This window comes from Sarcophilus harrisii, chromosome 1 (assembly GCF_902635505.1).
Source record: "Sarcophilus harrisii chromosome 1, mSarHar1.11, whole genome shotgun sequence".
NCBI lineage: Eukaryota > Metazoa > Chordata > Mammalia > Dasyuromorphia > Dasyuridae > Sarcophilus > Sarcophilus harrisii.
This window is the reverse complement of record NC_045426.1, coordinates 656,117,335-656,129,047: the sequence shown is the minus strand read 5'-3', so window position 1 is coordinate 656,129,047 and position 11,713 is coordinate 656,117,335. Positions and strand designations below refer to the sequence as shown.

Sequence of the window (11,713 nt, the reverse complement as noted above, 5' to 3'; positions counted from 1 at the left end):
GCATTTGACAACATGGCTGAAAACATCTTACTAAAAAGCATGGGAGTAAGGATATAGCTTTGTTTCACTCCATTGGACCTGAGTTTAAATCCAGCCTCAGAAATTTAACAGTTACTAGTAGTCTTTGGGCAAGTCCCTTAACCCTTCTAAAAAATGAAGAAAGTGAGATAGATAAAGAGAAGAGACACTGCAAGCAACAGGGAGCCCTTTAGTTTTAAAAAGGCAATTAGGTGACATAATGCATAACCCACTGAATGGGAAGTTAAGTAGACCTCAAGTTCAAATCCAGCTTTAGAGATTTAGTACCTATGTAAACTTGGGCAAGTAACTTATCTTCTGTCTGATTCAGTTTCCTCATCTGTAAAATGGGAATAACAATAAAATGGGAATAACGTAGGTATTGTTATTCCTACGTATAAAATGAGATTATTTGTTAAGCATTTTGCAACCCTTAAGCATAAATGTTAGCTAGTACCATCACTATTGTGTAGATAGGTATTATTGAGTATTTGGAGAGATAGAAAAATATTTAGTAAGCACTTACTATGTTCCAGGTCTGTTCTAAGCACTTAGGATACAAATACAAGCTAAAAGGACATTGTATACCCTTAGTGAGCATTCTAACATTCTGTATTCCTATGGATATTAGAAAGGGAAGGGGAAGGTACATTTATGATGGTATGGTCTGGAGATGGTATGGAATGAAGTCTTGGATCCTAGCAAGAGAAGGCAAAAAACTACCTATTAGAGACCAGGTGGATCTAGCTGTGGAATCCAATTTTCTAGTATGGAGTTGCTTTGGTCTGAAGCTGAACAAAGGTTAGAATGCGGTTAGATCTATAGTTTAAGAAAATCACTTTGGCATCTGAGCATTTGAAAGTTGCCAAGGACTTATGGGAGCCCACAAAGATACACAGTAAATATACAAAGAAGATAAAAAAGTAACTCTTTGTTCTTGGAAGAAAATTGAGGTTTTCACAACATAGGGGAATCAGAGACCCAGAGAGGAAAGAAAGAGATGCAGAGAGTCTTAGTCTCAAAGAAAAAGACTCAGAGATAGAAATGCTAAGAGGCACAAAGTCTAGGAGAAGAGACAGATGTGGAGATAGATGAGAGAAGAAGAAAGGACTGGAAAGAGATAGAAACTACATAGAATCCCAAAGACAGATTCAAAGACAGAAACAGAGTGGGAGGTTGATAGAAACCAAGGAGATAAGAAATCTGAGACTGATCCAATTCTGGTTTTCCTGTTTCCTTCCAAGGCTGCTATTCACTGCCTAGGCTGGTGGCTAGCAGTTTTCTCCTCTTAACCAACTCAATTTCCATTATTGAAAGTAATCTTCCACATCACAAGATCAAAAGAGAATGAAAACATTTCTGCCTTTACTTCTATTCATATAATCTGAGATACCCTCCACTTTTTTAGTTGCTATAAATAGGTGAGAGGATGCCTGGATCTTTTACTTTTCCCTTTGCCCCACTCCTTAGTGAAGCAGAAGACCCTGGCAGACGAGTGAAAGTCATCCATCCTTACTTCCTTCTAACCCAAACCAGTTCCAGACCCATCATTAAGGAGTACACTCTTGTAGACAATGTGGAGCTCTATCTAGCTCTGGGCTTTGAGAGGTCTATCTCTCATAAGCCCAGGGGTATGTAAAAATGCCTCTGCTTCATGCCTAAATACAAGGGCTTTCATTGACAGTATTTCTTAAAACACCCAAGGGGCCATTGAATTAGGTCAGCTTGGCCCTTTCCCCCAAACCCCCAACTATCTAGGTTTTGCATATAAACATCCTACTAATGTATTTCTATCTCCCATGGGTTTTAGGGACACATTGATTTCAAATAATCTTCAGATATGTCATGGTATGATTCTATGCAATCAAATCCATTGTGTAGATACATGCCTAGTTGATTTTCAGAGAATGGGATGAGGTAAGTCATTATGTTGAGACTTCTGTGCTAAGATTTGGATAGCTAGCCCAGGATAGGAGAAATGGTTCTCTGCTATTTTCCAAGTACAACCTCCATAGGACATTGTTGTAAAACACAATCTGAGTCTGGGTTGAGAACTATATTTAGTTCTTGAGCAGAGGTGACAGGTCAGCTGGGATTCCTAACCATTCAGGCAGGAAGGCAGCCTCAGGCTTGAAGATTTTGAGGAAGGGTGAATCTGGAAGCGTGTAGTTGGCCAAATAGATCGTCTTGCCGCCTGCCAGGTCGGCAGCCCAGATGCCAAAAGTGCCAATGGTCATGATGGTGTGGTTACACTGGGTCAGCACAGCAAAATCCTTCTCTGGAGAGTCCTCTTTGCCATCCCCTGCGAATATCACATCTCCCTTTGAGTTATCAATGTTATCCTGGCACCATTCCATCCCATTGCTGGTGACTACAAAGACAGCATCACTGTACTGGGCTCTGAACCAATTCATCGCTTGATCCAAGTAGCCCTTGTCTGCTACCACACCCTTCAAGTTTTGGGGCATTATTTTAACATAGTCGCCTCGGCGGACATGGACCCCCACAAAGGTGGCTGGGTTTTTCTGTATCCCCCACAGGTAAGCCTGAGCTTCATTTCAGATATGGTCGTGCAGGGAGAATTCACGACGAATCTCTTCTCGGAGGTGGTGATAGAAAGTCCAGGAACAGGGGGAGCCAGTGAGACGAACATAGGCACCATTAATATGGCGATATTCCTCAGTCATCCAGTTATTGAGGGGGTAGTCGCGCCAAGGTATGTGCTGGGTTACACTGGTTGGCAGAACGGGAAGAGTGATGCGGAAGATGGGAGCAAGGTGATGGTGCATCTCAGGGGAGATGTAGGCCTGATGCCCATTGAGTTTTGCCAGGGCATAGAGAATAGCATACTCACCCATCTGGTTTCCTAGACGGCCTTGAGAGTTCACAGTCCAGATACCCTCAGGGCGGTAGGTTGAAAGAGGTAGGATTTCAAGGGGTGATGTGGATATCTTTGAGAATTGAAGTTGAAGGTGGAAGACTGTTGAGGTCACAAAAACAAAGAGGAGGAAGTAGAGAACTGGGAGGGAAAAGAGTATCAGGGGGCCTGACATGACTGAGGGGAGGAAGAAAAAATAGTAAAAACAAAAAGTTAGTAGAGTCATTTGAAGTGGGATATCTAAGTAACTGGGAATGATGAAAGTAAACATTTGAGTCCCCTGGAGCTAGAGTGTAGGTGGATAAAACATTAGGCCTGAAATCAGGAATACCTGAATTCTAATATGGCCTCAGATGTTGACTAGTTGTGGGATCCTGGGCAAATCATCTAATGTTTGTTTGCCTCAGTTTCCTCATCTGTAAAATAGGAATTATGGATTACCTTCCTATAGTAGTTGTAAGGATAAAATGAGATAATAATTATAAAGCACTTTTCACAGTGCCTGGCACATGAGTGCTATAGAACCATTAGCTCTTGTTGTAATATTATTATTCCAGAGGGTCTGAACTCCAGAGTTCCCAAGGGACTAGATAAATAAGGTCTAATAGGTGAGACTAGACAATCTAAGTCTCCAAAGGACAAGGACAGTATAGCTGAGTGAGAAGTAATTATTAATAATCATAGCTGACATTTACACAATACTTTAAGGTTTTCAAAGTAATTTGCTTTAGTTATCTCATTTGATTCTCCAAACAGCTTAGTGAAGCAAGCACTATTGCCAATTAGCAGGGGGGATAGGGTAGAATGTAAGACCCTCAGCCAATGAGGATAATGGTCAGTGGTGGGAGGGGTGTTTGCATTGGGGACTATTTAAAGTGTAAAATCAGTCCCAGAATGTGCCACCTCCCTTCAATTGCCTGCCTGACGGGTGGGACACCTAATTCTCTTTAGAATGTATAATAAACTTTTGCTTTGCTCCTACAGATCTCTCCAGCTTTTTATTAAATGATGATCCCTCACCATTCTGAGCCACACAACTACGATGCAAAAATGATGAGAAATATGATCAGTGCTTCCTGTAGTACCCAAACAGTAAACAATTATTCTCAATAAAAAGTTGCCTTCCAGTAATCAAATTTATAGCCATTTGTTTTGAAGACTGATTTTAAGAAAATGTGAAAAAATAAAAACAAATAACATGCTCACTAAATAAGTATGTTCATTAAATAAAGAATAAGGGAAATAGGTTCCCTTCTGGAGTTAGTGAAACAAGATCTGTGATCCTAAAGATTAGTATGCTTTTAAAAAAAAATTCATGGCAATATAAACTGCCTCTTAATCATATATCTCTATAGTAACAACCAAATTATTTCATTTTTTTCCCAAAATTAGTTTCGATCCTCAAATTGTGACTTTAAAAAATATGATGCTAGAAATTCAATGGGATTTGGAAGTCTTTCTTTTGCAAGCACAGTAAGTAATAAAATAGGTTATAACAGTCTGATCCAAGTAGACACAAGTTGGCAATGATTGAATGTCCACTTTCTGCTTTGACTTTCTTACCTTAATCTCATTTTCTATTATTTGTCTGACATTTTCTGTGAGTTCATATTCACAATGAAGATTCTCTGAAACTTGCATCTATCCCTCTACAAGCTGTTCTGCCTCCATTATGTATACCTGTAAGTGGCAGGCTTGGGGCATGTCTTGTTCAAATCCCAAAGCCTTGCACTGCCCCTCTGTCTTCCTACTGCAAACAGCTTTATCTTCTTAAATGAATTATTTTTATGTGCTAGAACCAAGTTGTATGTTTCCCGGAATATTCCATCTAGGGCCTTCTTTTCTTGTCTCTATTCCTTCTCTCTTGTTGATCTTAACAGCTCCCAAGGAGGGAATTATCATATCATCTCTATGCAGATGTATCTTAGTTCTGTAAAGTAGCAAGATATCTTGAGAAAGCAGCATGTGCCAGGCAATTAAAAGCATTATCGCTTTGACCAGCATTTTGGAGCTAGGGAAAGAGAATAAGCATTTACATGCCAAGAATTATGCTAAACACTTTTTTGCAGTTATTTCATTTGATCCTCACAACAACTTTGTGAGGGAAGCAGTATTATGGTCCCCACTTGAGGAAACTGAGGCAAACAGAGATTAAACGACATGGCCAGGATCACATAGCTGATGTCTCAGGCATTCCTGACCCCAGGCCCAGTGCTGTATCCATTAGGCAACCAGCTGCTTCCAAAAAGACCTTGAATCCAAGTGCTTTATGAATAGTAGTGCTCCCCAACCATCATAACTTCTTCTAGCCCAACTCTTGAACCTATCATTGAGGAGAAAAATCATTGTGGAGGAGGGGCTCACTTTCCTAATCATCAGGAACAAGAGCTGTTGTCCGAACTATCACTAAAAGGCAGATAAGGACAAGAGCCTTGATCATCATCTCATTAATCCTGTGACCATCCCAGTCTTCACAAATATCTCCTGTGGAGAAAGGGAGACCCATCTCCATCAACTATCAAGGCAAACCAGCTTGAGTGAAATGGCTGAGTACCCTCTGGAAGAGACAGGAGTCAGCGTGTGCCAGTCAAGGCAAATCACCACCACAGCCATGATCACTATCTCATCTCAACTCCAATAGAGATATCTTAGGCCCCTGAACCCAAGAGCCTTGAGAATAACAAGGCTTCTAGCCCAGGGACCTCAGTCATCATTCTGCATGTAGCTGCAATCTGACAACTGCTCCTTTGGATACTATAGCCACAGCTACTCAAGATCCATCAAAGAAAGGTCTTGAAAATGCTGAGCACTTTGGAGATAAGACTTTTCTTTAATGGTTCTTGAGTTCTCAACATTGTTGACATCAGAAACTGATATGATTTTATCAGTGGAAATGACATGGAAGAAGAAGCATTAACATCTGCTTTATAGCTGCCCCATAAGGACCATGGACCTTTCTATCTGACTTGAAGTGGATCCCTTCTGTATGTGAGTTCGTTGAGAGAAAGGACTCTTAATTTTTTCTTGGAATCCCTGGTGCTTTCATAGACTAATTGTTTAATATTAAGATCTCTTTTGGTAAGATATTCATTGATGGTGGGAAGATGAGTAAAGGGGTCTTGGGAGTTTAAGAAAGTTGTGTGATAAATAAAGACCCAACTAGTGGTTTGGCTCTTTTTAGAATGTACACAATTTCGAATGCCCCTTCTGATGTGCCTCATAAAAATGGCAAATTATTGAAGAGTCTGGAATTTACAACATAATAAAGAAGAAAGGGGATCACTAGCTCTGGAATCAAAGAACCTGGATTCAATCTTATATTTGGTATTTGCTACTTGTGTGACATTAGGGAAGACATGTAGTAATATCTCTATGTCTCAGTGTCCTCAACTGGAAAATGAGGTTTACATGGCCTTTAAGGTCTCTGATTGGATTATCTGATTGGATAAATGGATTAGGCAAGAAAGAGGATGACACTGAAATTTTAAATGCTGAGGAGTTGGTTGTATCCTCAGAGAATAGAGATATTTGGAAGGGAATAGATTTGTTTTGTTTTGTTTTTTTGGTGGAAGGGGAGAAAGGAAGAAAAGAAAATATTGAGATTGAAACACCTATGGGACATCTAAGTTGAAACACTTCATAAGCAACTGTTAATGAAGAACTGGAGCTCAGAAAAGAGTGGCACTAGAAGAATAGATCTAGAGATTCATTCTCTGGAGCAGGATACAATTCTATTCACAGATAATTAAATATAAGATTGTTTGAAGAAGGTGAGAGAGAACTTGAATGATCCCTGACACCATGATTGGGTGAAGAAACAGAGAAGGCTCCATAAAAGAGATGGCATCTAAGCTAAACCTTCAAGGAAGTTAATCATTCTGGGAATGCTTTTCAGCTATGGGACTGATTTCAGATTTGGACCCTAGGTAAGTAACTTAATATTTCTAAAATTTAGTTTCCTTATGTATAAAATGGGGAAAATATTTATAATTCTGTAGGTTTGTGTGAATGAAACAATAAAGTCCATGGAGTTTTTGGAAATAAAATCAACTTTTGTTTTTTTACTTTTTTGTTTTTTGGTTTATTTTTTCACCTGGTCTGATTTCACTGGAATAGAGAACTTATCAAAGAAGAAAATCTCCCTACCAAAGCATATCAATGGTTATTCTGCAATTAAAAGAACTATTATTATATTGTCATTTTTCTTGTAGTTATTGGTCTTCTTATCATGGTATTGTTGTAGAGTAATATTTCTTGTTATGTTCCCTTATTTATCCACCATAGAACAGTCACTAAGTTTCAAGTCTACTATTTGCTACTTAAGTGACATTGGAGAAGACAGGTAACCTCTCTGTCTCAGTTTCCTCAACTGGAAAATGAGGTTTACATGGCTTTTGAGCTCTCTTGCTCTCTCTTCCTCCTTCTATCCCTCCCTCCCCTTCTCTCTCTCTCTCTCTTTCTTTCTCTGTCTCTCTCTCCACCCTTCTTTTCTCTTCCCTCTCCTCTTCTTCCTTCCCTTCTCCCTCCCCCTCTTTCTCTGTCTCTCTCTTTTATCTCTCTCTCACACACACATCCTCTCCTTTCTTCTTGTTCTTCTCCTTTCTTTTTCTTCTCTTTCTCTTTACTTCTCTTCCCCCACCCCTCCCTTCCCTTCCTTCCCTCCTTTCAACTTTATATATTTATATATGTATATGTATGTATATATTGCAGTGTGGTGGATTGGACACAGATTTGATCTCCAAACCAGAAATACCTGCTGGGCAACAGATCGTCTAACTCTCAGAAGCATTATACCTATTTAAAATCCCTTTATTATCCAGCTCCTATATGTCTTTCCACTATTATTATTCCCCTTTTTATACTCAATTTAACTCACACTGGTCTGAAAGCTGTTTCCTGTGCATACAGAGTTAATCAATAAATTTTACTAATTACTGACTGTGCTAGGAACTATGCTAAATACTCTCTAATGCTCTAAATACAGAAAGAGACAAAAGACAGTCCCTGCCCTTGAAAAGCTCATTTCATGAGGAAGAAATAGGCAATATATATAAACAAACAAGCTATATTTCAGGATACCTGGGAAAAATTAACAGAGGAGAGATACTAGAATTAAGAGAGGCTGGGAAAAGCTTCCTCTCTGGAAGATGGGATTTTAGCTAGGATTTAAAGGAAGCCAGGAAAGGCAGTGAGATAGCAGCATTCCCTCTGCTTTCATTCATTTTCACGAAAAAGCATTTTTCCCTTATACCTGGAACTTCTCCTCAACGAAACCCTAGTTTTCTCCTGGAAGCCTTTTCTGACTTTCCCCAACTTGAAGAACATGATCCCCGCTTGAAATTAATTACTTTTCATAAAGTTTGAATTTATACCTGTTATATCCCCTAGTCTGTAAGTTCCCAAACATGGTAACTATTTGTTTTTTTTTTTTTAATCTATGTTTACCCAGTATCTGTCCTGATGCCTTGAGCATAATAGATGTTTATTGAATTTAATTGAAATTAATTTGATAAAAACAAAAAGGAAACTGAGTAAAAGTTTTTAGATCTGACAACCTTAAAGAGGGAAAGATTCTTTTACCCTGGGAGAAGAATTAGTGGAACATGTAACTTGACTTGGAAACATAAAGAAAGAGTCTTCCAATTTGTAGAAAATAAGGAAGACTGTGGGGATGGAAAGAATAAGTACATTGAGACCCATATGGTGAAAAAGTTTGGATGCCATACATGTTATTCAATAGGCAACAGGGAGCCATGGATAGTCTTTGAGTTCAGATGTTGGTATGGCTGGAAGGAAGAAGAATTGCTTTTTTTTGCATGATTGAAGAGGGAGCAGACTTGACATAAGGAAACCAAGGATTTTAATCATCCAGGTGAGAAGACAAGAAGCTTAATATGGGCATTGTACAGAAAATGGCACAGGATGTGAGGTTTCAATAGAGATAAAAGAATGTATTTGGAAAGATAAAATACTATTGAAAAGTAAAACAAAACAAAACAAAAGGACTTGGCAACTGATTGAATGTGGGTGTGTATGTGGATTTCATCAGAAAATGAAATATGGAGTCAAAGATGACTTATTAGATTTCTGAAATGGGAACTCAGTGACCCACTGTATGGTATGCTGTTTGCAATAGAAGTGGCAGGTATGGAAAGTAAGAATAGGAGACAGTTTTGGAAATGTTAACTTGAGTGGTTGAGAAATATTTGGAAATGTACAATAGTCAATTTTATCCATCTCAATTAGGCAATATGGGACTAATGTGCTGGATTATGAGTTCAATTGGGGGGCTCTTCATTAGATTTCAGAATCAGAAGGGACTTTAGGGATTTTCTAGTCTTAGGGCTGTTAAACTTTTTTTGCCATATATCCCTTTGGCCAACTGATGAAGTCCATGTACCTTTTCTTAGAATAAGGATTTTCATTGCATAAAATAAGTACATAAGATAATTTCTATACTGTTGTCAACATATTAATAGAATTTTTTTAAAAATACTGACACCAGTTTAAGAACCCTAGATCTGATTCAAATCCCATATTTGAGAAAAGAAGAAATTGAACCATGAATGTGCTTGACTTATCCTAAACTCACACAGGTACCAAGAAGCAGATTGGGAATTCAAGACAACTCCAGCCTCAGTGATTTATCCTCTCCAAAATGCTAGATATGAAATGGGGGCATGATAAATATTCATCAAATTAAACTGAATATGAAAACTGGGAGTGTCCCCCAGAGTTATCTCATCTGAGTTCTTCCCAGATCCTGCTGAAGAGTGAAGAAGGATGGGAGTCCTAGAACAGAAATACTAGTCCCAATTCTGGCAACACCTGGTCCCAACTTTTGGCCCCACTTCGTCACTTAATCCTAGAAACCTCAGTCTAGGAATTTGTCCTGAGAGTTCACCAAAAAGACCCAGAAGCTTTTGTTCCTAGAGGAAGCATGGTCTGGGTTCTTGAAAGTACTCAGTAGATTTGGATATTGGTATCTGGGGGCCAGATCCTTGGATCCCTCAGAAGTGGGGGTTATGGATCTGATTGCCTGAGTCCCTGAGAGTGTGGTAATTGAGATATCAAAAGGCTGTGATCCCAGAATGGGATACAACCTCAGAGCCTCTATGGGGACTTTCATCAAGGTATATCTCTTTGGGATAGAGCATGCAGGACCTCTGAGGAAACCCAGTGCTTACCTGACTGATTGCTGTCAGAGTGGTAGAGTCTTGAGAGAGAGGAATCTAGTCTCTAAGCTTCCTGATCAGGCATAAATAGCCCAAATATTTTAACACCAGCTGCTTAAAGACCCCACCCCTTCATATGTTCAACTCCTCCCCTCCTTATACAAAGGTTGGCTAGATGCCTGTGTTTTGGGGAGGAAATAAAGGAACCCATCCTTTATCCACCCTTTGATCTCTGATCTCTGAGGTTGCTCAGGGATGATTGTCAAGGGAAGAATACCAATATACCAGCACTTCTTGATTCCACATAATCAAACTTATGGGAATGGAGAGGAAACCACCACACTTTGTACCTTTGAGAGAATAGCTTAGACTAACAGGAAATATGGAAATGCAAAGAGAAGGGAGTAGGAAGGAATATGGAAAGGAAAAAAGCCTGGGGAATAATTCTTTTTTTTCTTATTATATGACTTTGAGGAGAATACTTTTCTTTCCCCTACCCTCAGCTCTCCTACACAAAACTGGATAGAGGTAGGGTGCTATATCTCTAAGCCCCATATGAGCTGAAGACTCCCTGACTTGAAAGTCACACAACATAGAGCAAGTCAGATATTTCCAAAATCTAATAGGCAGAAGAAGCCTCAACTACAACTCTGGAAATGTTTCTAGGATTTGAATCAAGATACTATACTTAGTAACATCTACATAGAAATAGATATATATACATAGATATGTTTATATCTATATATCTTTATCCTGATGCTAATTCAGCAGTCCAGAGAACTGACCAAGTTCTTGAGTGCCTGATTCAATTCAGATCTGGGACAACAAAAGAACTGGATGGGGATTTGACTGCCTGCCATCTAGGGTTTTTCCTAAGTTCTTGAAAGAAAGATGCATAGATCTAGAGAGCTGGAAGGGACCTTAGTGTTGCTGTAAAGTGACCCACACATGAATAGGAACTTAATATATCTGACTAGTTTGTAGTTTGGAGCCTTGGGATAGAGATCTAGAAACTCAGATTCTAGTCTTGGCTCTATTCTGCTGTCACTATGTGACACTGTATCCACAACTCTCTGAGCTTCAGTTTCCTTTTATGTAAAATGAATAGATTAAATTAGCTTTCTAAGGTCTCTTGTGACTAGGCAATTTTAGATTCACTGTGGTCCCTTTTGGGGTCTTAATTTTCCCCTTGTACAACATACAGATGTAATTGAATCAATGTCCAGACATTCTCTGGTCATCAACCTAACAGCACCCCACAATTGGAATCTCCATAGCCAAGCAATCCCCTACTACATCTTACTACCTCTATGCCTAACTAACCTGGACACAGTCATCCCAGTAAGACTATTCCCATTCCCTGATTTCATTCATGGCAAAAGTGATTCTCTTTCTGCTTCTGCCTGGCTGGGTCATCTTCCAACTCCTTTTCTCTCTTTTCTGCCCACTTTTTGACACTAGATGTCAACTTTTCCTGGATGCTCTCTATTTTCTCTTGGCTTCTATAACATTGCTGTCCTCCAGTTCTCCTCCTGCCTATATAATTGTTCTTCCCTATTAATCTCTTTCTTTTTTTCATAATCATCATTCATGTTCTATTTTATAACTAGAATTTGGGTGTCCTTCAGGACTCCAGCCTGAG

At 39.2% G+C, this 11,713-nt stretch overlaps 1 protein-coding gene and 1 pseudogene across 1 annotated transcript; both read right to left on the bottom strand.

Annotated features, from left to right (window-relative positions):
* Positions 1-2,078: 2,078 nt before the first annotated feature.
* Positions 2,079-3,071, bottom strand: LOC100930940 (galactoside 2-alpha-L-fucosyltransferase 2-like). Its single transcript, XM_012542123.2, is given in 1 exon segment — positions 2,079-3,071. A coding segment is annotated over 1 exon segment (993 nt).
* Positions 3,072-4,250: 1,179 nt separating this feature from the next.
* On the bottom strand, positions 4,251-4,567 carry LOC100930679 (annotated as a pseudogene).
* Between the last annotated feature and the right edge of the window lie 7,146 nt (positions 4,568-11,713).